Source organism: Ruditapes philippinarum, unplaced genomic scaffold (genome assembly GCF_026571515.1).
Source record: "Ruditapes philippinarum isolate M1 unplaced genomic scaffold, ASM2657151v2 ctg1938_1_1_1_1, whole genome shotgun sequence".
Classification (NCBI taxonomy): domain Eukaryota; kingdom Metazoa; phylum Mollusca; class Bivalvia; order Venerida; family Veneridae; genus Ruditapes; species Ruditapes philippinarum.
In genome coordinates, this window is record NW_026852073.1 from 76431 (window position 1) to 102195 (window position 25765).

Consider the following 25765-nt stretch of genomic DNA (forward strand, 5'->3'; position numbering starts at 1 on the left):
TTGTCTATATAAAGTTTAATGTATTTCATTTTTATTCGCTGTGCACATTTTATATTAAATCAAATTGTTTAATAATCTCTCAAAATAGATTTACCTTAATTTTCTAATATACATTTATTAAACAAATAAAGAAAGAATTGTCTAAGTTATTATGATACTCATCAATTACTTATTGTTTTCATCTCCCTTTAAGTATGACTGGTATAACCTACGATTAAGCGGGCAGCAATAATTATATTTCTATGTTTTCAAGCTAAATTGCAAAGACAACTTGCTATTACATATTTTGTAAAATGCATCGCAGTTTATCTCAGATTTCTATCAGTATTAAAGGTTTCGGTTATTATGTTATATCATGTTTGTTGGGTCTCTTTTTTGCAAACACTAAAAGGCAGCGTGACTCTGCTGAAATATAACTATGAAAGACCAGTGACAATTAATATGAGTAATGACAAGGAAGTGACCTTCGATATTAATGTATTAAAATTACAAAATAATCCACTCTGCGTGAGGTATATACAATTTACAGTGGCTTTTTGGGGCATTATCCTGGGACCTTCTTGAGGGCATTATCAGTAGAAGTAATTAGCTCGCTTGCTCAACCTTGTTCCTTACAGGAAATATACGGATGCAAGGAAAACGGAAACTACATAATAGGTTCTTCTATTTGAAATAATTAGAAACCAGAAGCTAAAATGGTCCTAGACAAGATAATCAGAAGGACAGTAAAGGAAATAAAATAAATCCGTAACACCTTAATAATAATAAACGATGCGTTGTATCTTAGTAAAAACAGAAATGGTAAACAACATGTATGATTATGCGAATGTTTTAGAGAAAAAAGAATTTAACAAAACTGTGTGCTTAAAATTAAACTACCTTCAGTATCACTGTTATATCACAACCCCCCCCCACCGTCTTCAAGAGAATTTTTAAGCCAGTCTATAACGCACGTGCTATTGATTTCTGGTTGGCCTCTAATTGAATGATAAACCTTCTGGTTTTTACATATACACCAAAGGATAGCCTTGTAAAAAACGAATGTATTGAAACCGTCTGTTATACTTGAAAGGAAAGCAAAATGAAAACATAATTTGAATTTCATCTGTTCATTTACTATATACACTTTTATGGGCATAATGTCACTTTAACTTAAAAAAAAATTGTACCAGCAACAATTTATAAACTTTATGGTTTTCCTTTATATTTCAATGTACCGGTACAACAATCATGTTGAGGAAAAAGCTCAGTATTCATTTATAAAGTTTTATTCAACATTCCATTAGCATAAATATATTAACATACAACGAACATTTCATAAACTCAACAAAAAGAAATATGACACCCATAACCATAAATTCCAAAAAGAATCTCACCAGTTACGTTTTGATGAACATAATGTCACTTTAAATATAAAAGGTGTTATTCATACATTTGAACAGACATCTGAATGTAAGAGAGAGACAAATAGACATACCATGTTATTTACAAAATTAAATTATTAAACACATTTTGTCTAGTTTTAGATAAATATCAGTGTGTTTTTTTAGAACAAAAAGGTGTTTTGAAATATTTCATGACACACTTCAATTGTAGTCAAATATTGACAGCTAGTTTGATGTCCTTCGCAATATTTATGCAGTTACAACAGTTTAAATGTGCACATCAGATACATGTTTAAATAAGATAATATTTCATATTTTAAAGTCATAAATGTTGATATAGACGAAAACAAACATTTTGATATCAACCAAACTTGAACGTCTTTATCATGATTTTATACTACAGTTTTGAAAGCAACTTATCTGCATGCATAATGACTTGTTTCCTCATATCTTTATTTCATGAATACTGAAAAAGTATGTAAAAAATCAGATATTTAATACAATTATGGTTGTTGCCTTGATCAGGAAAATTATCGTATATCTGCTGTTTAATCATATGAAATGTATTTAGTATGATTTTATTTTTATTTAAGTGTCTGTATATTGTATTGTCAAAATTCCTCCTTGTATTTCTGAAAACCCGGGCCTCGTTTATTTCTATGTTTTATTGCATTCTAATTTATTCTATAAACATTGTATATATCTCTCAAAAGCCGCTTTGTTTGAGAACGTTATTTAGATTTCTTTTATGCCTTTTCATAAAGAAAATGTTAATTTTAAGTTCTATTTTTGTCCTCTCATTGAAATTTGGATGCATTCAAAATACTTGATACTCTGCTGTAATTCTAATCATCTGAAAAGCAAGTGGTTGAAATGTGTTGAATAATTGGTTGGCATTTAAAGAGGAAAGATGAAGAATATGATTATCTGAACCTAAAAACGCAATTATTCATTGATATATAATGACTGCATTCAAGATGCAATTAATCATTCTTTTGACAAATTGTTATCTAAAGAGTTTTGTCATACCATTTTAAATACAATTCATCTTGCTTCCTTTTTCTTTCAAAGAATGCATGGATTATTCAAAGAATACATATTTACGAATCATATTTTGAATTTATTCTAATACTATTAAATATCAACATTGAGTTTACGTCCGCTCGGGCATCTACTTTAATGAAATAATAGATATGTCTCGGGATAAGACCAAAAAGATTTTTGCAAGGCTTTTCGATTATTATGTAAAGGGTATTTATTTGGGCTTTTTGTGTGAGATGAAATTTAATTCTATTTGTTGATTTTCAAAATCCGTGTTCTCGCGTGGGGCATAATCATGAGTGAGAAAACTGTTTTTCAAAAGAAAGTCATGGAAAATGTGATATTGAATTTATAATTTAGACTGTAAAGTAATCAAATATGTATAAATTTTCTTGTAAGTCAGTAAGCAAGTTAACGGTATTTCACTATGATTTTTCGACACCACACCTTTGAATCCGATATATATTTTTGAAATTTATGGTTCGCTTATTGCCTTTTCCTAGATTAATATTTATAGTTGTATTTGTTTGAAATTTAAAAGCATTGCAACGATTTTATTCAGATCAGGCTAAAATAGCTCCAAATATGATTTTCAATTAATTTCTGAGTATATCCGTTTTACGTTGTCCAGTTTATCTGTGTTAAAAATTAACTTTTTATTTTTAAGGCTCTTTAGTACCGTCTATGAACAAACTCAATCAAACTGAGCCTGCAACAGTTTCAATTTTTCTGAGTATTCTTTAGTTATTTCGTTTTTCTTTCTTTCTTTTCTTTCTTTCTTTCTTTCTTTCTTTCGTTCTTTCTTTCTTTCTATAAATTTACAGTAAAAATGGCGCACTGACTTTATCTTTTTTCCGTTTAGTTGAAACATTGTCATGGCATAATGATAATTTCTAACTATATCATAAAAAAAGAACAACTGGATATTGATTGTAAATGTATTTTATTAAAACAAGCATGAATAAGTTGTATTAGCATAGCTATCAAAAAACAGTAAATTTTCAGCCCCAAAAAGAATCGTATCATATACATGTAATATAATTTGATTTATTAATAGACTTGAAAAAATTTTGGATGTAGTTTCGATTGAAACGTTGGCGATTAAAGAATATTCTGAGATGACCAAATGTTTAAAAAAAAACTTAGGACAACCATCCTACTTTTTATTTATTTTTCCCTAAAAATGAGTTTTAAGCTGCCGGAAACTTCTTTAAACAAACAAAAATCGTAACACATAAAACCTTAATTCAAATTGAAACGAACTACAATATTGAAGACAAATACAATGTGCACAAAAGAAGAGATACTATTTAGTCAAAACCTGAAACAGAGGAAGGCAATCCACATTGACAATTCAAGATACACTTAGATACTTATGTTGCGTATTTCAAAGAAAATTACTTTTTGAAGATAAATGAATGTTTGGACAGTTTACCTTTATAATTTAACTATTCGTCCTACTTTTACCGATAAAAAAGTTCCAATTTCCTTTTAACAAAATCATTTTTATATGAAATATTTTATCCTTTTATCCTTTTAACAATAGATACTTGCAGATTAGTGGTTGAATCTATTGTTAACTCAATAAAAGATCAGAGTAGGAATATATCAATGCACTTGAGTCTACTGAATGTAGTGGTGAAGGTCATATTTCACACAGCCTAAATTTCATGACTACATCAAAGGACAACACAGTAAGATACTTTGTCAAAATCTAGGTCAGCTGATATCAAAGTTCACTTTATATATTAATCTTTGCACATGGTTCAAATTTCATAGCTGTACATCAAAGGACAAGGAAGTAGGTCACATCATCAAAATCTAGGTCACCTGATATCAAAGTTCAATTTTACAACTAAAACTGTGTACATGGTCAAAATTTCATTGCAGTACATCAAAGGACAAGAAAGTAGGTCACTGTCCCCTTGGGTAAGGCAAAATTTTGACCAAAGGGTTTAATTTGATACATGTCCACCAAACAACATTTCAAGTTAAATATCTAAGCTGTAGCTTTCTCCCATTCAAAAAACATTTGTTTAATTTTCTGTTTTTACTATGTGTACATAATGAGAGTCACTGCCCCCGGGCAGGGCCAATTTTGACACCAGAGGAAAAATTTGAACAACTTTGGTGGAGGACCTGTAGATAATATTATAAAGCAAACATCAAAGCTCTATGCCTTGTACCTTCAGACAAACATACTTTTTTATTTTTTTACTATTCGTATGTACAATATGAAAATCAATGACCCCCGGAGCGGGGGCAATTTTGACCCCAGGGCTTCAGTTTGAACAATTTTGCTTGATGTTTAATTCACAATGTTTCATGCAAAATATCACACCTCTAGCATTTGTCAGTTGCTAGAAGAATTTTTTTAAAGTTTTTACTATAAGTTTTTACTACGATACGTATATACATATCAGGAAAACCAATGACCCCCGGGGCGAGCCGATTTTGACCCAGGGCTATAATTTGAAAAATCTGGGTAGAGGTCTACCAGACAATGCCTTATGCAAAATATCTTAGCTCTATGCCTTTTGGGTCTTTACAAGAAGGTATTTTAAGTTTTTACTATATGTACATGTAGTGAAAATCAATGACCCCCGGGTGGGGCCGATTTTGACCCCAGGGCTATAATTTGAACAATCTTGGTAAGGGTCTACTAGACAATGCCTTATGCAAAATATCTAAGCACTAGACCTTTTGGGTCTTTACAAGAAGGTATTTTAAGTTTTTACTATATGTACATATAGTGAAAATCAATGACCCCCGGGGCGGGGCCGATTTTGACCCCAGGGCTATAATTTCAACAATCTTGGAAGAGGTCTACCAGACAATGCCTTATGCAAAATATCTAAGCTCTATGCCTTTTGAATCTTTACAAGAAGCATAAAAAGTTTCAATTTCCTTTTTAACATAATCATTTTTATATGAAATATTTAATCCTTTTATCCTTTTAACAATAGATACTTGCAATTTAGTATAAAACTCCATAATAATATTCTGCATTCGTGATATCGTGTTTGGTAACTAAAGAAAAAAATCAACAATAATTACCTTTGTTACACCATTTTAACCTATAAATTTCGACACATATCAATGCTTTATGAAAGTTGTATGGTGCGCGAAAATGAAATTGGAATTGACTCGAGTTTTCAATATCCACAAATTCCAGCTGTCAGTAAGAACGTGAAAATGTGGTGATAGAAATAGTCCATACTGTCAAATTTTAAATTCCCCATAAATTATCTTTTCGGGGTTTTGAATATTAATAAATTTATTCTTTAAGTTTAACGAATATTTTAATTATTTTTTTTACAGTATTATAGTGATTTGGATCGTAATGAAAGATCTGTTATACAACATTTATTATGTTCATAGCTCGTCTTAAAGTTATAATACCGTTCAACGATGATATTTTACCCTACAACTTAGTTTTCAGAAATTATCACCTAAATCATAAGTATATCCTCATTAATGATGAACTGCTATACAATTTTAATCTTATTTCGCCGAAACACTCGGATGCAACTGGATATAATATCGCCAGTTTTTGAAATCCCCGCCATTTGTAAAAGCTCTCGGGCCCGATCGGTTTCATTCGGAATTAACTCATTTGCATACGGAAAAGTTCGGAAATGCTATAATTTAGCGTATTTTAATACACCTGTTAAAATCGATTAATTCTTGTGAATGATAAAGTTTTTATTTGAATCGAGTTGACCTCTGGTTATATCAGCTTATCTCGTTGGTCAACGGTTTATTTTTTAGATTGCTGATTGGATTATTTCAAATTTCTGTTATTGAATTTGATAGGTTGTTTAATTACCTATATATAGGTTATTTTGCTTTTGCTCGCCATTCTGTTTCTTATTTTGTAGTCGAGATCACGTTCTAGTCTTTTTTATTACGTGGTGATGTGTCTACCATTGGGGAAAATCTTTGTGTTACTTTTAGATGGTCTAAAACTATACAATTTGGCCAACGTTTGTTACAAACTCCTATTATTAAATTGTATCCTTCTATTTTATGTCCTGTTACTGCATATAATCATATGCTTAAGGTTATTCCTACTAAAAGTGTAGATCAACCTTTATTTGTGTTAAATAATGATAAAGCAGTTACTTATTACATGTTTCAAAAGAGATTAAGATCTCTTCTCTCTGAATTGGGTTATGATTCTTCTAAATTTTCGTCACATTCCTTTCGTCGTGGGTTTGCTACATTTGCCTTTGCTTCTAACATTGCTGCTGATGAAATTCAGATTTTGGGTGATTGGCATTCAGATGTCTACAAACGTTATATATCCCTTTCCGTACAAGATAAAATTAGTATTTTAAATTCTGTTAGTGATAAGCTAATGTTTAAGTGAAACAAATATGTGTGTTAATCCTTGTGCTCTCTTTGTTTGGTATTCACTTTATTGTACTTGTGTTTAAGTTCTTTTCTTTTCTTTTTTCTTCAGTTTCCCGTTTAAATCGTCTAAGAAATCCTAAAATCAAGAAATGTATCATCATTTCCGATTCTATTGCCAAACATGTTTCTGACATTTGGGACACTGATATTCGTGCTTTCCCTGGAATCACTATTTCAAAGTTGACTTCAAAGTTAGCCAAAGGAGCAGTTAACTTGAATTATGATAATATCATTATTCATGTGGGTACAAATGACATTAATAGTTCATCTGCTGGAGAAATTTCTTCTTTGTATTCAAATTTAATTTCAGTTGTTAAAAACTTTACTGATCAATTTGATACTATTTATATGTCTTCTATTTTGCCTCGTCCAGTTGACTTTGTTAGTACTGGTGCGAAGGTCAAACAGGTTAATTTGACTCTAGAATCAATTTGTAAAGATAGGAAAATCAAATTTTTGAAGTCTTTTCGTCCTTTCATGAAAGCCAACCTCCCTAAGAGAGAGTTGTTTGCTATTAAAGATGGTGGCTTACATTTGAACTTAGAGGGCACAAGACGGTTAAGACAATTTTTTATCAATACTGTTGCTCACATGTAATTATTAAGGTTGTGCCTTTCGCTCCCATTTAAGAGAGGAGCTTATGGATTATTCGTATCCATATATTCATTTCGTTTTGTATTATATTATCTGTACAAGCTGTAGATTGATTATACTAAGGATAGTGTGGGCATTAATATTTGAATTTTGTTTAAGGGTGCTTATCTTGAATAAGATTCTTATCAAGTTAGCTATCTTTCTTTACAAGGTAAAAATTAATACCTTGAAGAAAATATTTCTGGAGAAAATGGTATTTCACGTTTTCCTAGAAAAGTTTTGTTCTTTCTATGAATGATTGAGATTTCATATATTTGTATTTGCTACCTATTGTTTCTTTTTTATGAATTTATGAATTCAGCTGTATACTTTACAAAGTAATATTTCATACTTTGGAGTAATTCATTCTAGAGAAAATGGTATTTGACGTTTTCCTAGAATATGGACAATGAGTGATTTCTGTGTTATTTCTAGAGAAAATGGTATCTGACGTTTTCCTAGAAACAGAACAGTATTCAGTGAATTGTGTGTAAACTCGAATGAACACTGTTTTTTTCTCAAATTGAATGTGTATTCGAGATTTATGGATAAATCATCGTAAGACAATTGACTGCTTTCAGTAGTTTATTTCGTGAACTTTTAGTGTTTTGTATGATTATTTTGAATAATCATATTTATTGTTGTATAGTATAATTATATATATGCATATAATTTTTTTTTTGCAATTATGTTTTTGGCCTGTGGGTTGGCGTTTTGGTAAATATTTATAATGATTAGTAATTCTTTGTGGATTGATTAATATATCATTCTATAGTTTATTAGTGTTGACCAATTTTGCAGTTATCTAGTGATAATTCGTGATCATTTATTAACCTAATTAAATATTATTATTGATATTTCTGTCTTGGTTTTTCTCTTTTAAATTTTAAATGAACAATAATTTAGCGTATTTTAATACACCTGTTAAAATCGATTAATTCTTGTGAATGATAAAGTTTTTATTTGAATCGAGTTGACCTCTGGTTATATCAGCTTATCTCGTTGGTCAACGGTTTATTTTTTAGATTGCTGATTGGATTATTTCAAATTTCTGTTATTGAATTTGATAGGTTGTTTAATTACCTATATATAGGTTATTTTGCTTTTGCTCGCCATTCTGTTTCTTATTTTGTAGTCGAGATCACGTTCTAGTCTTTTTTGCCCACCCACCCTAGCCCTTTTGGTTTAGCATTAAGTTTTTATTGCATTTAGTTATTTTAGTACTGCGTTTTGGTAAATATTTATAATGATTAGTAATTCTTTGTGGATTGATTAATATATCATTCTATAGTTTATTAGTGTTGACCAATTTTGCAGTTATCTAGTGATAATTCGTGATCATTTATTAACCTAATTAAATATTATTATTGATATTTCTGTCTTGGTTTTTCTCTTTTAAATTTTAAATGAACAATAATTAGAAACAAGTTCGGAAACGCTATAATTAGAAACGTCAACAAACTTGCGACCCCCGATATTAGGAGATATAATACAAATGACGGATGCAATTTTATTTTATATTTTGTAATTAATAAACGATATGAAAAGCTATTTATTAGCTAAGGAATGTAGCTTATATCCTCGTAACGCGTTACAAAACAATCGGAAAAAGAACAAAGTCTGAGACTCTCACTAGATCTACAGTAAACAAGAAGATGGAGCGTTGGTCATGTCTATGTCGTACGGTTGCTGTGGTTATTTGAAATCGGTAAATTAGCCGTTCTTTATGATCGGTTCGTACCAGAAATAATACGTACCTATTGCCAAGCTTCCATCGTAGTAATATGGCATACAGTAGTGTGCGTTATGTAAATATTATGAAACACAGACACTTGGGCTTTGGTGCTCAATCTGTATTATATTATAGATGTTGAAATATGATTTTTTTTCTCAAAACGGCTTATATTAAGTTGTTTTTTTTTTGTGGATTTTAAAGGCGTTTTGAGCTCCAAACCAAAGTGTCTGTGTTAGGAAATTATAATGAAAAGAAATATAATTTGGCAATCTGGTGTAATAACCTGTATAGGGTGTTACCAGATTAAATAACCAGTCAACTGCATGCAAAAGCCAATACATATTTAACATCTACAGACTCAACCGCTTGACATATGATAATGTATAATTATACTTCATTTATAAGCAAACAAGAATGGAAAAAGGACCAAGTTAAAGTTCTGATGCCTATAATTTTGAAAATGATCACTCAAGACCTGATTTTTATGTTAGCCTTTTGTAAAAGTGCACATTATGGAAAATAATGTACTAATGAGAATTTTATTCCAATACAAACACAGTGCAACCTGTGTAAATATTATTCTGTTAACACTGAACAGTTGCATTCCACTGAAAATAAGATTGCCAAGAATTAAATCCTAATCTCTGGATTATGTACACCGGTATGGCATAAAACCATAAATTTCACCACTTTATGTTCAAATGTTGAATTCTGCTAAAGCTGGTGCTAGGGGGGCATGGAAGGTAACTTGCACTTTCCAACAGGCTCACCAAATAGAGCCTGCAACAGTTTCAATTTTGTCATTTTGGGCTTTCTTTATTTCTCTATTTTCTGATGTCAAATGTACTTTTTTAAAATTCAAATAAGGTCACAGATTGTAACAATGTTTTACAAATACCTTTCAATGTTAATTTACACTACACTTCTTTTAGCACGTTTCAGGACACATTTTGGAATGTTGTTAAAATAACAAAAACACAGATAAATTGAAACATGTATTTGAACATTGGCAGTAAAACAACAATAAAATATTTTCAAATGAACAGCATATCTTCTTTTTCTTACTCTTAAAATTGTACACCAGTGACTTCTTTACAGTTATAGTTTTATTTTTTATTCAATCCATGCTGTCTTAACAGGAAGGGAAAGTGTGAAGATGGCCAATATTGTAGAAGGAAATAAATAATATCTTAATTCCAACCAAATTGTATGAACTTGAGCTAACCCCTTATGGGTTTCTGGTGATGAAGGATATTATGCTTAAGCCATTGTGACCTTAGACCTTATTAACTCCAAACTAATGTTTAATTACTAATCTAAGCAATGTCCCTGGAAATGTTTCAAACCTTGGGACAATGAGTTTACATGTCACTGAGACCTTGAACGTATAATCAAATGGACCAATCTTAAAACTAATGGCAATCAGAATTTTTCCTTCTGAGTTACATAAACTATACCTTACAATGTTACACATATTTAAAGGAAGTTAAACTTTATGCCATCTTGAGCTTTAAATCTAATTACCTCAAAATCAGTTGGTGCCATTATCTGGGGAAGGGCAATGTTCCTTCCAAGCCTAAAAACTTAGGCTTACCCCTGAATGTAAAATATTGTTTGTTCCCCACTCCCGCGACCTACCCACAAATAGCACAGCTACCTAAAATATCTCATTGCCCAGGATTTGTTTACTAAAATGAAATCAGAGTGTCAATGAGAATGACATCTCTTTAACTGTCTCGTGATTTTTTAGTTGTAAATATACAAATGTTGGGATATTTGTTGATTGAAACTGAAAATATGGTTCTAAATTTTCAAGTAAAACAGATGCTTTCATGCATTCACAATTTGTTTGAACTACATATAATTTTAATGAAAAATAAAACAAGACAAACATTTTGAATAACTAGGAATGTGTTGATAGGACACGGGTCCCCCCCTACGCGCCACTGTTCTGTCAATCTTATGACTCTAGGTCAATATTTTTTTGAAAACTAAAAAATCTTTTACTAAGTAAAGGGCAAGAACTTTACAAATACTGAATAAATTCACAAGTAAACCCCAAGGCGCATAAGTACACATGCTGACCAACATTCTTGTAAACATTCAGGCCTACAAGTGATATACTTTTTGAGCTATGCATGAACAAGTTGAAAATTGTAAATTATTCGATAAATTAAAGTGAACCTGTAGTAGCCACTCCTATATTGTCTTTCTTATTTATATTTTATCCCTGTAGGATATTAATTATGGAGTTAAATTATAAATTATTTATGTTTGGCTGAATGAAATGAAAGAAAACATAAATATTTTTTAGCTATGCATGAACAAGTTAAAAATTGTAAATTTATACTACTGTAAGTCAAGGGCAATAACTCTAACAAAACTGAAAAAAATCCACATAAAAGTCCCAGGTTCATAGCTTCACAGTGATGTAAATCATTATTCCTGTAATTAAGTGATGTTGATCATTATTCCTGTAAAGTTGGTTGATTCTCACTCAAGCACTCAAGGAACAAATAACAACATAATGAAACGTTTTTTACTAAGTCAAGGGAAATAACTCTACAAATACTGGATAAATCCACAAGCCAAACCCCAGGTGCAAACTACACATGCTGATCAACATTCCTGTAAAGTTTCATGACTCTAAGTCAAATACTTTTTGAGTTACATGCGACACAAGTTAAAAATTGCAAAATTTTACTAAGTCAAGGGCCATAGCTCTCAAAATACTAAATCCAGACGAAAATACCCAGGTGCACAACTACACATAATGCTCAACATTCCTGTAAAGTTTCATTGCTCTAGGTCAAATACTTCCTGAGAAGCATGCGACACAAGTTGAAAATTGCAAAAATTCAATGGCAGTAACTCTGAAAATACTAAAAATATCCAGATGAAAATACCAAGGTGAACAACTACACTTGCTGATCAACATTACAGTAAAGTTTCATGACTCTAGGTGAAATACGGAGGGACGGACAAGGGTAAATTTAAATGCCCGCCAATAAAGTGGGGGCACAAAAATAAATATTTTATCAGCCCACCTAACCTATCTAAACTGGAATGGGATGAGGGAGTAAATACAAAGATAATTTTAAGGCTTGCCTTGTTTGATTGAACAAGGATTTTATATAAAATGCCCCTATGTCATTGGTCTAATAAACTAGATTGGACTACAAACAATTCATGGACTAATAACAACTAGATCTCCGCGAGTCTGATGTGTTGCCTTGTTAAACAATATAGTTTAGGAGAAATGGCCAAGACAAAAATAAAATATGAAAATTAACACAGGGCAATAAAGTTAAAGCCACTAATAGCAAATAACAAGCAAAGCCAAAATTTAGACATTTAACCTTGAAGGTCAAGGTCAATTATGAATGAAGGCCAAGGTTAGACAATACACCAAGAACTTTAAAGTTATGAACAAGGTTCAAGTTTGCAGAAGGCAACGGCAGCAACCTCTATTTATTTTTTCAAAAAAAAAAAAAAAAAAAGAAAAGCTGAGCTAAAGTGAATGACATAGTACATGTATATCAAAAGATAAAATTGAATAATACTTTTAACTTTGTTACTACATTAAAGCTCAAAGCAGCACTTATAGTTTAATAGATTGGATAATATTTTGCACTTGTATAAAAAGTAGTCATTTTTCTGACAAAATATTAAAAACAGACCTTGAGTCATGACAAATGAAAAAAGAGAATTTTTTTCGAAACAAGATAGATACAGTGCCATATCTAAAAAGATATTTCATAAAACTATCATGAATACCAGGTGTTCAATGTCAGCTTAAATATGTTTGAATAGTTGGGCAATCAGTGTAACACACTATTTGTCATTCTTTTCCATAAAAAGTCAATCATATCTTGATTTATGTTCCTCATGAATGGCTCGGGTAGGCTTCGGGCTAACTTGGGCCAAATATTTTGAAAGTCTGTGGGGGTCATCTTCCTCTAACTTTCTATTTTATATATCCCCTCCATGTCACTAATTCTCAGAGTTATAGCATCATGAAAAATGGTATAATAATACTTTTTCTTCTTCTTTAATTCATCCAGACTCGCTGAAGTCTGAAATGAGAAATTAACAAGCCTGTTATAACAAAAATCATAAGTGTATACAATTCTCAAAATGCATTACATGTAATTATGTCCTCAAAATTTATTAGTCAGGTTATTCAGAGACTGCAAAATCTCTTTTGATTGAAATTAATATTATATAGGCAATATAAATGCATAGTGATCACACTTTCAATAAAAATATCTTATAATTCATAGAGGCAGGAACATTTAATACTAAGATATGCAGCATTTATATTCATATGCAAAAATGAAAAAACAAATGTTGAGAAATCTATATGCCCAAAGAAGATAAAGCACAACATTTTTATTGAGGTTTTGCCTCTTTATATGTTTGAAGAACTGAAATCTTTCTATTGAAATAAACAAAGAAACATGCTACATCCATATTAGACTCAGTACAGAGTACATCTATATTGAACATTATTATAGTTCCAAACAATTCACTTTATTAACACAAACTGGACACTGTTTTCTTTCATTCTGTAAAATTGTGAAACATTACATGTTGGAGTTTTGTAAGTAGCATACCTAACAGATCCCCCTTGTTGGTGATGTATGGTCTATTTGCATGTATATTATAATCTATGGCTGCTAGAAGATTGTGCATCCTATAAACAGGTGGTGTGTAAGCAAATCAAATCTTTTGATACAATACATCAAGATGTGCTGATGAAACCCCTCCATGCCAGCTGTACTTCTAAAAATGAATACAAATAATGGAAAGATATTTTCATTTAAATGATTTTAGTAAGGAAAAATCCTTTAACATTAACATATTCATATGCTAGATATATATGTATGTAAATAATTATCTTTGAAAAGATTTTACACAGCTCTATCCTTCAATTGATAAGTGCAATAAAGGTGCCAATTAATTTATACATAATGGTTGTAGGTCCATTTGCGTTAACATATAAAGGTGTTGTAAACATTGAAATTCTATAATCAATAGACATATGAGCTTTGTATTAATCAGGACATATACTCCTTTCCAGTTAGGAAAATAAATCCTTTTAAAAATTTCACTCCAAACTGCTAGCATATCTTTACAAAGATAGACATATCTCCTTTGCAGAATTAATGGTTCCAACATTGGAGCCATTGGCTTCAACTTTTTTGATTGGCCAATCTGGTGGTGCAAACTAAAATTGCTCCAGGGGGAACCCTGTCAATATAAATTTCTTTTATTGTACCTGATGAGAACATACCTGCAGTTGAGATATTATGTCATCTTATTCAGAACACCAGCCAGATCTTTCAGACTATGTGCATCTTATTTCCTTTGCAGCCATGGTTTGTTCTGGTTTCTAATGGGCCATGATTGTACTAGGCATTGGTGTATTCCATCATCTGAAAACAGAATCCATTCATGCTCAATAACTATAAGATTGATGCAGACACTAAAATATATTATTCCCTGAAATAAAATATCAAGACAAATAAGCATGCATTAAAAAATGGCAAAGAAGTCAGCCCAGGGCCAAAACACCATTTTTGGGGAAGGGGCCTCAGCCTTTTTCTTGGGGAAAATATGCGTGATTTTGGCATACTTTGGGAAAAGGGGTCTCAAATTTAACACAAACTTTTAACAAGGTCTTCAAAATAGAAAAGCAAAAAGCACTGAGAAATACAAATAAGGCAGTAAAAGACCTTAATTCAACACCATCATTTAACTTTATTCTAAATTCTATGAGAAATTTCAAAAGACTGGGGAATTTTGAGGACCAAACTGGGGAAAAAAAGAGGCTAGTTTGGTTGGGGAAGTAGCCTATATTCGGCCTCTACAAAGAAGGGTTTTTTGGCCCTGCAGCCTTCAACAAGTTTCATGAAACATTACTAAGCATTTCACATTTATTTTACATATAAAATGCTTACCATAAACCTATGAAGTATTCCACATTATGCATCAAAACATCTTGCATGCATTAATTTTCTTGCAACAAATGACAATTATGTATTGCTATCTAGAATTTTATCTAAATATTTCTTGAGCAACAGAATAATCATATAAAATATCAAACATTCAAACAAAATCAAATATATAATAATTGTTTACTTACCATGAATAGTTTATAGTCTGTAGCAGTTTTATAACTAAACCAGAAATGAATGGTTGTGTCTCAATTCAACTCCAAAAGGATTTTATTGGCTTTCTTTAGTGCTACCTGAAGATTAAACCATAACTTGCTTAAGATTTAGAAGAAAAAAAATCAATTGTGGAATTCCTTTTCATTTTAGCGAAAAATATTCTACATAAGAATTGTATATATTCAGTCTTCACCAACATTTACTATAGGACATGAATCTGCCCTTGTTATTAACAACAAATACAGCAGTATTGCATGCAGTGATAACACCAGTCTATTAAAAATTCTTAGTTTAAAAGGGATATAACTTAAAAAAATATTGCTTTCACAGTCATTGAATTTAAGATTTTGAGTTCACTGGCCCCAATTCCCGTTTTGAATTTATTCTACTATATATTTAACTACATTTTCTTAAAATTTACACTGGCCCAAACTAATTTTCACCGGCCATGGGCCACCAGGCCAGTGCTATATTCAATGACTGCTTTCATAAGAACATGTATGCTCCCCTGTTTAACAATTTCAATTTGTCCTGATGAGCAAGTCTTTCAAGTTTCATGATGATACATTTCAAAATATTTAAATAATGCAATTGTATGCCAACATAGCAATCTGACATAGAATGTAATAGCTTTGAAAAAAAGCTAGAAATTAGTAATTTATGATGTTTGATTGTAACTAAGAAAGTATACTCCACTTTTGAGGAATCTGTAACTATTTTGTTGTATGGTCTGAGAATTGACTACATGTATATCACAGAATCCTTTCCAAAAACCATATATGAGCCGCGTCACGACAAAACCAACATAGTGCGTTTGCGACCAGCATGGATCCAGACCAGCCTGCGCATCCGCGCAGTCTGATCAGGATCCATGCTGTTCGCTATCAGTTTCTCTACTTGTTATAGGGTTTGTAAGCGAACAACATGGATCCTGATCAGACTGCGCAGATGCGCAGCCTGGTCTGGATCCATGCTGGTTGCAAAACCATTATGTTGGTTTTGTCATGACGCGGCTCATATATATTTTTTCACAAGTGGATTTAAGACCTACAGTATAATGACCCTCTATTATTTTTTCACCTCAGTGAACAATTACCTATAATAATATATGGAGTCATACAAATATCAAACTCATCATTTAAGATGACACCAAAATCTTTCAATTGGACCAAAATTAACCATGTAATGCATGTTTTTTTTCTTCTTCTAATACAGTATTATATGCCACTTAAAAAATGTCATAATTGTTTAATATTTAAATCATATGAATATCTGATCATGATATATATGGATCACATGTTGACATGTATATATCCATTAATTGGTTCAATAAACTAATAAAAAAACATGAATTCAGCCGTATATAAGATTCCGTGGCCGAGTGGTTAAGGTCGTTGACTTCAAACCACTTGCCCCTCACCGCTGTGGGTTCGAATCCCAACAGGGACTTTGGATTCTTTCATGTGAGGAAGCTATCCAGCTAGCTTACGGAACGTCGGTGGTTCTACTCAGGTGCCCGTTCGTGCCTGAAATAATGCACGGAAGGGCATCTGAGGTCTTCCTCCACCAGTAAAGCTGGAATGTCGCGATATGACCTATACTGTGTTGATGTGACGTAAAACCCAAAACAAACAAAATATAAGATTAATCAGTTTTTATATGAATTATATAAGTAAATTAGTTATAAATGCAAGTATATAGTTATATAGCAATTTTGAAAGGTATTATTATAACCTGTCACTTTCGACAAAAATGGTGTACTTCCTCTCCTCTGCATATGCACTGAAGTCCAGGTCATCTTTGATGTCCTTGGTAGTGGTATTGCAACACATGATGATGATGAAATTGACTTATTTCTGTAATTGAAAATATAGCATACTAGTACCATGGCCTAAAATCTTGACTATTCAAACCAATTACAATACATGAATTGCTGCACTGCTTATAAGGAAGAAGGGTTGTCAATAAGAATTATCTAACGTTTCCAGCACAATTATGGTTATTGTCCATGATTATTTTTCAAATTGTGAAATGCTGAAATTTTACTGCAAAAATGATTCAAATGAGACAAAAATATTGATTTTCGTGCGATTTTCCAGACAACATTTTATTTTTTCTACTTTATTTCTTTGAAGATTCAACAACCCTGGATAGTAGATCAATATATCATACTTACGGGCTTGTTATTGCTTAAAAGTTAAATGTCGGTCAAGGTTGCCCAAAAGCAAAAATATCTCAAAATCAAAGGACGTCACATTTAAGGACTACCCTTGATAGTTGAACATGCTTTGAAGAAATGCCTGTTCTGCTAGTCAATAGTTCTAACCCTTTTTGAGACACATGTGGCTAATCTATTTCACAGCATTGTAGTTACTACAGCTTACAGTAAAAAACAATAATGTGATTGGAAAATAAAATTTATTCTAAATATAATTTTGTTGTGTCTTAAATGATTCTTAAAAGATAGTGATTGGTCATCTTAAACGATATTACAATGGTTACAATGAACATACGCCATAAAAATGTAAAGGATTAGGCTCAGCCGATCATTTATTTAACCTGTTTTTGTTAACAATTTATTATTGGTACGAAAATTACAGTGAACGAAAACTTGATACACAGACGTGGATTGGCAAGCTTAATTTCTTTATCATAAGTCAAAACCATCGTAAAAACTATAACACAATATCTGTGTTTATATATTCGTAGGTGAATTTTTTCTATAAGTAGATCTTAGACCAAGAAAAAATTAAATGCAAACAAAAACGATGATCACCTCACCTGTCAATCAGATAACAACTTCACGGTCGCTTTTGGTTTTAATTACCCTTTTTAGAACTTTTCATCGCTTTGAATCACTACCAGAGTATATCCTTGATAGAATTAAATCACACTTTCTTCCCACTTTTCGCTTTTTCCTTTTCCAATCTCAAAATTTATTTCTCGTATACGTGACACACCTTTCGTATTGTCCGCCATTATTTTGGTAAGTCATATCACGTGACTCAGATCCGAACATTTACGGAAATAATCGAAGGGCTTCCCGCCAAAATATAAATCTTATTTGACTAACCCAGTCAAATAAGAAAATGCATTTTTTAGAATGGTCAGAAATGTTACGGAGAGCGTTTCTAAGTTGGAAAACTTTGTCAATACTAGTTAAATAATGCATTTGATAACAATAAGGCGTTAATTTGACAATCTGTTTTGATGAATTTGACCAGGAATATAACTTTAAGTTTCATACGTTAAAACAAACCACGAGAAACTATATATGGATCTTGTTAATAAATGTTAGATGCATTATTTGATGGCATATCATATACACACGTATCAGAGCAAATTATTATTCCCCACAATGATATTCTATCATATATTATTACATATAATAATAATTGTATCATATCAAATATATGTTCATACTACATCACTCTGGAATTCTATCAAACAATTCATAGGAATATCAGTATGATACATGTCTATTGTTTGTATTAATACTTGAAATAATAATGTGCTAATTGTTGACTTAAACTCTTTAAACCATTGATATATATCCTCAAGTTTGATCTTCAAAAGAAGACTTGTTAATAATCTTTTAAATTCCTAGAAAAAATCTGTATACAGTCAGAATCATCATGACTATGTTATTCGCCAAATATCACGATTTTGAAGATTGACAAATACAAATACACCATTACCAATCAATTGTGAGAACCACGTCAATAAGTTTGGTTAAGAAAATTGAAAACATTAATTTCATAAAAAGTGTAGTTTTCTTGTCTATGTAAATATCTTTCCAACACTCATTAATTATTTTCGATGGAAACTTCACATATAACTAGGTCAACAAGATGAACAATTACTGTTACATGTTTGGTTTGAGTCCCACAGAGAACACGACCCTGGAGCACACTCTAAATCATATAAACGATAGTCTACGCATCTAATGAATCGTCTGCAATTATAGGGATGATGGTAAAATTCGCCCGGTTTGTTAAAGAGACAAACATCTGAAAACATATAAGAAAAAGTGTTGAAACAAAAGTCATTGATCAAAGTCAAAATTAAACCTTAATCTGAAGATGATTTTGTGTGACGTTTTTTGTGCTTTTAATTCTGAACAGTATTTTTAAGATTTACAGTCTACGATTTCAAAATATAATTTATGAGCTTGCAATCATATTAAGCCAGTGTGACCAGATTTGGGTTACTTGGATAGGGGTATATGTTTTGATTCGATCAAGTTAGGTGTTAAAGAAACAACTTTCATACATATGTAAGTATGCTGAAAATATAAACATGCAGTAAAAAAATGAGTTAAGCACAAGATACCTATCATGAATCTGAATAATAAGAATACATTTATTCCTTAATTAAGTGAAAACCCTTTTGAAACCATACAGAAATGTTTGTTAACCGTTTCAAAGACTATTACTAACAGCTAAGTATTGACTTGCGTATCAGCATAAAAAAAAACCTCAAATCCCTAAAACTCCAAATCTTAAGGTATACAACACTCTAATGCCTTCGCAAATTTTATGAAGTACCAATAAATACAAGAATGATAGCATTGTTTAAAAATAACATTATAATGGGTTGGTGATTAATAAAGTTTTATATAGCTTATTTTATAAAAAAAAATTTAAAATCCAACGTATAGAACACGTTTCTGTTATTTGTTCCGAATAACACAAGGGAGGTTTTCATGGAAAATATCAGTTATAAACCTTATGTTTACAACATATTTAGAAGTGTTTATAAAAGAGAAAGTAAAAGAACAATTACACTGACTCTGATCGTGATTGTTAAAATGTTGTCATATAGATTGCAAGAGGGTTTTTTGCAAAATAAAGTAAAACATTTGTTGTGAAAATTCACTTAAGATTATACTACATTCGTAGCATCTTCGTGAGTGTTTTCTTTTCTGAATGATTTCATTTAAATTTGTTACATCAAACTTTACTGTATGATACACTATGTTGTACTGATAAATCAAATCATACAATGTAAGGCACGACTGGGTTGTACGAAATCAAATGAAACTTTTATCTAATCCTTTACTCATCTCAATCGCCAACTGACGATTATTGCATTATGGAAAAGTACTGCAATAGGCTGATAAAAACTAATAGTAACTAATAGTTCTTGGCAAACCTACTATTAAAGCAAAATCTGTCTGTTAATTTTCTACCAAAGGGTAAACTTACTTTTCAGAATTCGAAGTTCTTTCTCGGCACTAGATATAATAACATTATTTTTTTCATCTGCAACCACACATCTAATAGTCGAGTCATTCATGGTAACCGGACACTTGTGCTGCCTTATTTCAATAGAGGAAGCTCGATCGCAATCTCCATGTTCATAAATTTTTGTGATGTAATCTTCGAAAGAATCCGATCCTTTAGTTTTATTTTCAATCTTCAACTTCCTATTATTTGCAGGATAACCAAGGAATGCATCACACTTTAAAAGATCCTCCCATTCCGACATTTGTTCTGCTACTATTGTTGTTGGGAGGCGTAATTTAGGGATAGTAGGTACAGCTTAAAACAAAAATGTAATAATGACTCATTTAAAAAACAGGCAGAAAACGATGTTCACTTTTTGTTTAGACTCATTTTACAATTTATATTGCCTAGGAAATCAATGTCATCGTAAACAGCTAAGAGGACAGTTGAAGCGATACTCCAAACCTTCATAATATAAAGACATAAAAAATGTAATTGCAGAAGGTACAAACAATTGAGTACCAAAATAAGTCCATGACGTTTATTTGTTGGGATATAACAAACAAATCAATTTAAAGAGGAGATTCGAGCCCATCCCTGAAAAATAAGAATTATTTCAGCTTCCAAAACACAGGCAACCGATTAGAAATAAAGAAAACAGTAAGTAGCTTTAAGAATGCAAGAAGAGGTTTGACAATACAATAAATAAGATAACTTGCTGACCTATGACTTTGAAATCCATTGATGTTTTCAAAGTGTTGATTCCTATAGCTTTGCATGAATACATGACTTCATTGATGCACGATATGTTATGTATGGTCAGCGTCGTGGTGAAAACTGTACTGTTTTCAGACAGTGTTCCATCCACAGAAAACTCTGCTTCATTTCTACATGCTCCTTCGCCTGTTGCGTTTACTTCACATAGTATTTCTTCGGTAGAAAACCTACTGACAACAACGTAGCTTAGATTTGCTGTTTCAGTGAGGATACATTGAATTGATTCAGTGATTCCTACAGTTCCCGTTTTGCTTTCCTCGGTGAAATATAAAACTGAAATGTAAGATTTATTTAGAAATTCTTTACAGATAACAATATACCAAGGCTAAAATTTAACTAAAATCACTGTGTAAGTCATCCATTATGGTATATAGAAAACAATTGTGTTCATTTCACTTTTGATCATATTTGATTATCATGTTTTTAGAATTCGTAACATGAAATTATTTTTATATATTAAATAGATCATTACTTCAACAAATACTTTACTTGGATCAGTAACATTCAAAATCTCTACATTCGACGACAGTTTAGTTCCATTCGTAAAACTGGTAACACATTGATATCTACGACCTTCCATTTCGTTTTTGACTTCAAATTTGTTCGTAATTGTTTCAACATTTTCACATGTTTCCGGATTCAGTTAAAGTTCTGAACTTGATGGAGGCAATTTTTGAACGACACTATCTTCTGTGATGCTCATTATATGTGTGGGTATACCAATGTTTCCTGTACATTTCAAAATCGCCTCTTGTCCCTTGTAGAACTTATCTTGTCCTAGCGTAAGAACAGGCACGGATGGAATCTCTGGAAAATAATGAAACTACTTTTCCTTCTTGACATAAAGATACTATTTCATTCATTCAACTCGTAAAAAACAAAAACTTTTACAGCTTATGTGTTAGTTGTATGCGATTATAGGCTAAGAGTGGGAAACATTCTACGGATTTTGAACTTTTTCATTCAGACTAAATGTTAGTTTTTATATAAGGTTTCGAATTGTAAAAGTCAAATGCAAATGTTAAATATATACATGTTTACAAGAACCATAACTCCAGCTTATCTTTATCTGAAAAGCGTAGAACACAAGAACCATTACAAAATATATAAATATTTCGTGTAAAAAATTAAACTAAAACAAAACAAAATGCAAGATATTACATTCATTTTTAAGTGCACGGTAATTAAACATACTTTTAAATTCTATGCTTTCCGACTCCATCACCCAGCTGTCACCAATTTTTACAGTACTTATGTATTCTATTTCACCGCCTTTCCAACATGCATCGCTACATGTTAAGTTTCCGAATTGAAAAGTCAGTCTTGCTGTCGTATTCTTTATATCACTATCTATCAGGTCAATGTGTTCTTCTATGGTCGGTTTGGAGAGCGTATTATTCTTCTGTATAGAGACAATAGCGATCTCTGTGCCGCTACAGTTTTTTCTCAGTTCTAGTGTACTCCATCCTCGAATATAAGTTAGCTGTGTTGAGATCTTTAAGTATTCGCCTATGTCAACTGTTGACCCTAAGGAAGATATCTGTACTAAAATTGTAGAAGCACGTGTTCAAAAACAAATCTATATATATTTTTAGAGTTGGCTTTAAGATAAGCAAATTAATCGATCGGGTGAATTTTACCCCAGTTTTTTTTACATGATTGAGTGATTGATATTAATCAAAAGATTAATCTGGAAATGGGTCACGATTTCCACACTCTCTGTCTATTCACTAAATGTTAGACATTTTCCAGTTTTACAGGATACAATATTCCACATTATGTTTTATTTCGAAAGAAAAAGAGCTTCCATGATAATGATATTAAATAGAACCTCAAGAAAATTGAAAAACATATGTTATAAACAATTGAAATAGCTAATCGATAAGCTAAAGATATGAAAAAAAAATAAAATAAATAATAACACATGAACTGTACGGTCACTTAATAAATGCATTAATTTGATAATTTTACGAACAATACCTCTATATAAGAAATCATATAAACCATGTAATCAAACAGAAAAAAACAGGGTAGTATTGCGATTGTAAAGGGTATATTCTTTCAAACGATTTTAAATGTTCACTTACTTTTTGTTGTTGTCACATTCAAGAGAATACTCTTTTTATCGCGACTACCATCATCACCACGAGCAATACACTGTAACTCAGCTCCATGCATATCATTTGTTACAACGAATGAAGCATTAACAAGTTCATCAACTTGGCAGCCGGAAGAATGTGTTGCATCAATGACAGAGTTAATATCCTTGCTTGTTTCCTCGTCCTATATAAAAGTAATAAAGTTTCCTTTTAAAAGGAAACGCTTGCCCAGTTGTGCCATCATCCCATCCCTTTAAAATGATTCCTTTTTCAAAAACCTCCTAAATCAACTCTTTATGATAAAGAAATAATTATAAATAATAATAATAAATTGACCTTATATACCAGTAAAAAACAATGTACCTATGTTTTACAGGTAAGGAGGGTCAATTTATTATCATTATTTTTTTAATTATTTGTTTAACATAAAGGGTTTATTTAGTTCTTTTTTTGTTTTGTTTTTTAGAAAAAAAAGTTTCACTTTTAAAGGGGTAGGTAAGGTAACCCCAAGACTGGACGAGCACCTGTGCCCATTTGTGCCACCAGTGATATGCATGCAAATTGTACAAAAGAAGGACCAGAAGTCCACTGATTATAACTGATCCGGAACATGCTGACGATAACAAAAATAACTTTTTTTGTAAAAACGAATATGTTTTTGTCAAAAACGATTTGAAATCTATTCTCTATTGTATAAAATTAATAAAGAAACTAATCATTCGTAAAAATACTAACATTGGCTCTCCCACGTGGAGGAAATAAAAGTATCTATCTGGAAACAAGTGTTCACATTTCATTTCTAGAGAGAGAGTCATTTGTTTTGGCAGTTGCTAATTTTATTTTAATAGCAGCTTTATAGACAAGTCAATGCACTTAAAGACTTCATTACATGGTACAAATTAATATGCATGTATCAACTATGTAACACCTAAAATATCTATGTCACATGTCTATTGATCACAGATATACCGACAACACAGGATGCGCTATCTATAGATCAGCACGTGGTAAGGTTAATAATATGCATGGGCGTTTTAATGACGTTATACTGTAGTTTTAACTCCATGTTAGAATTGCGTTTTTAAAAGTATAAGACACAGATCTAAATAAAACTCGATCGCAGAGCTATGCAATTTTAACTTGTTCGCACTATTTCTCTTTGTGATTCGGTCACGATCTTTTGGTAAATAGGACCGTCCTTTGGAGACGGATTATACTACAGTAGTCATTCTCTATTGTATAACACTAATAAAGACAAAAATCAATCATCAAAGAAACTAACTTTTGCGTCTTGAAAACGAATTGAAACGGAACAATTTTGTTTACAATTTATTTCTTCCTTCTTCCGATAAATCAAGTAAACATAGAAATCCCATTTATATAAACAAACTGGGATTACCGAAGTTACTTTAAATAGCTTAGATTTCCGTAATATTACTTAGTCTGATTCCGCAGTATGAGGGAATCGCCCGAATTGTCACGATTGCAGCGGAAACGTAGACTGGTTTCCCGTTCCATCATGCACTAATAAATGTAAGCAGGAAACCACCTAACCGAAACAAATGGCAAAAATAATACATTTTTAATATAATATCAAGGACAGAGCTGCAAACGTGATTGTGAAATCTGAAAATATCAGCTATAAAATATGTTTTGTTATACGGTGTCTTCTTAAGTTACTTTGTAAAATTATGGCATCATATTCCAAACAATCAACAACCAGCAAATAAGTATTTATTATTAAGTGTCACAATAAGCAGGGCCTAGCACAAAATACACTAAAGTATATTTGTAATGAGATTGAATTTGTATTTGATATAGAATTATAAAACAAAAAAGTAAATTATATTAGGTAAATGTTGTTTCAGAATTAATCGTTCTGATGAAAGTAATTCTGGCTATTTTCACATGTACGGATTAGGGGATGTTACGTCTAAGTCACATTAGTCATAGATACAAAAATAGTTCACCTGTAGCATTCTAATGGATACCCATAAAAACTACAATATTTACGGGTTGTTCCTTTTAGAGTTTTTTTGTAATAAGTGGCCTTTAATACTGACTGTTATTCAACGAATCTGTTAAGTCTGTGTTAAAAGTGAGATAATTACAAGCGCTAGGGGGAGTGGACGGTAATATGCACTTTCCATTAAGGTCCATGCAAAGAACCAATGAAACCGAAACTGCAACATTTTAAATATTGTGAAAATCCCCGTTGTATCTGACAGCATCAAAGAAGACACTACAGATGTATGAAAGATCTTAAATGTTTTGT

General features: G+C 31.4%; 1 protein-coding gene across 1 annotated transcript; it reads right to left on the reverse strand.

The window, feature by feature from the left end:
* Positions 1-1280: 1280 nt before the first annotated feature.
* On the reverse strand, positions 1281-22034 carry LOC132748442 (uncharacterized). The gene is made up of 5 exons (XM_060738059.1): positions 21881-22034; positions 21338-21664; positions 20594-20929; positions 18620-19396; positions 1281-5812 (listed from the first exon to the last, which is right to left on the reverse strand). The coding sequence occupies exons 1-4, from the start codon at positions 21969-21971 to the stop codon at positions 19230-19232; spliced, it is 921 nt and encodes a 306-aa protein (XP_060594042.1). The 5' UTR covers positions 21972-22034; the 3' UTR covers positions 1281-5812; positions 18620-19229.
* Between the last annotated feature and the right edge of the window lie 3731 nt (positions 22035-25765).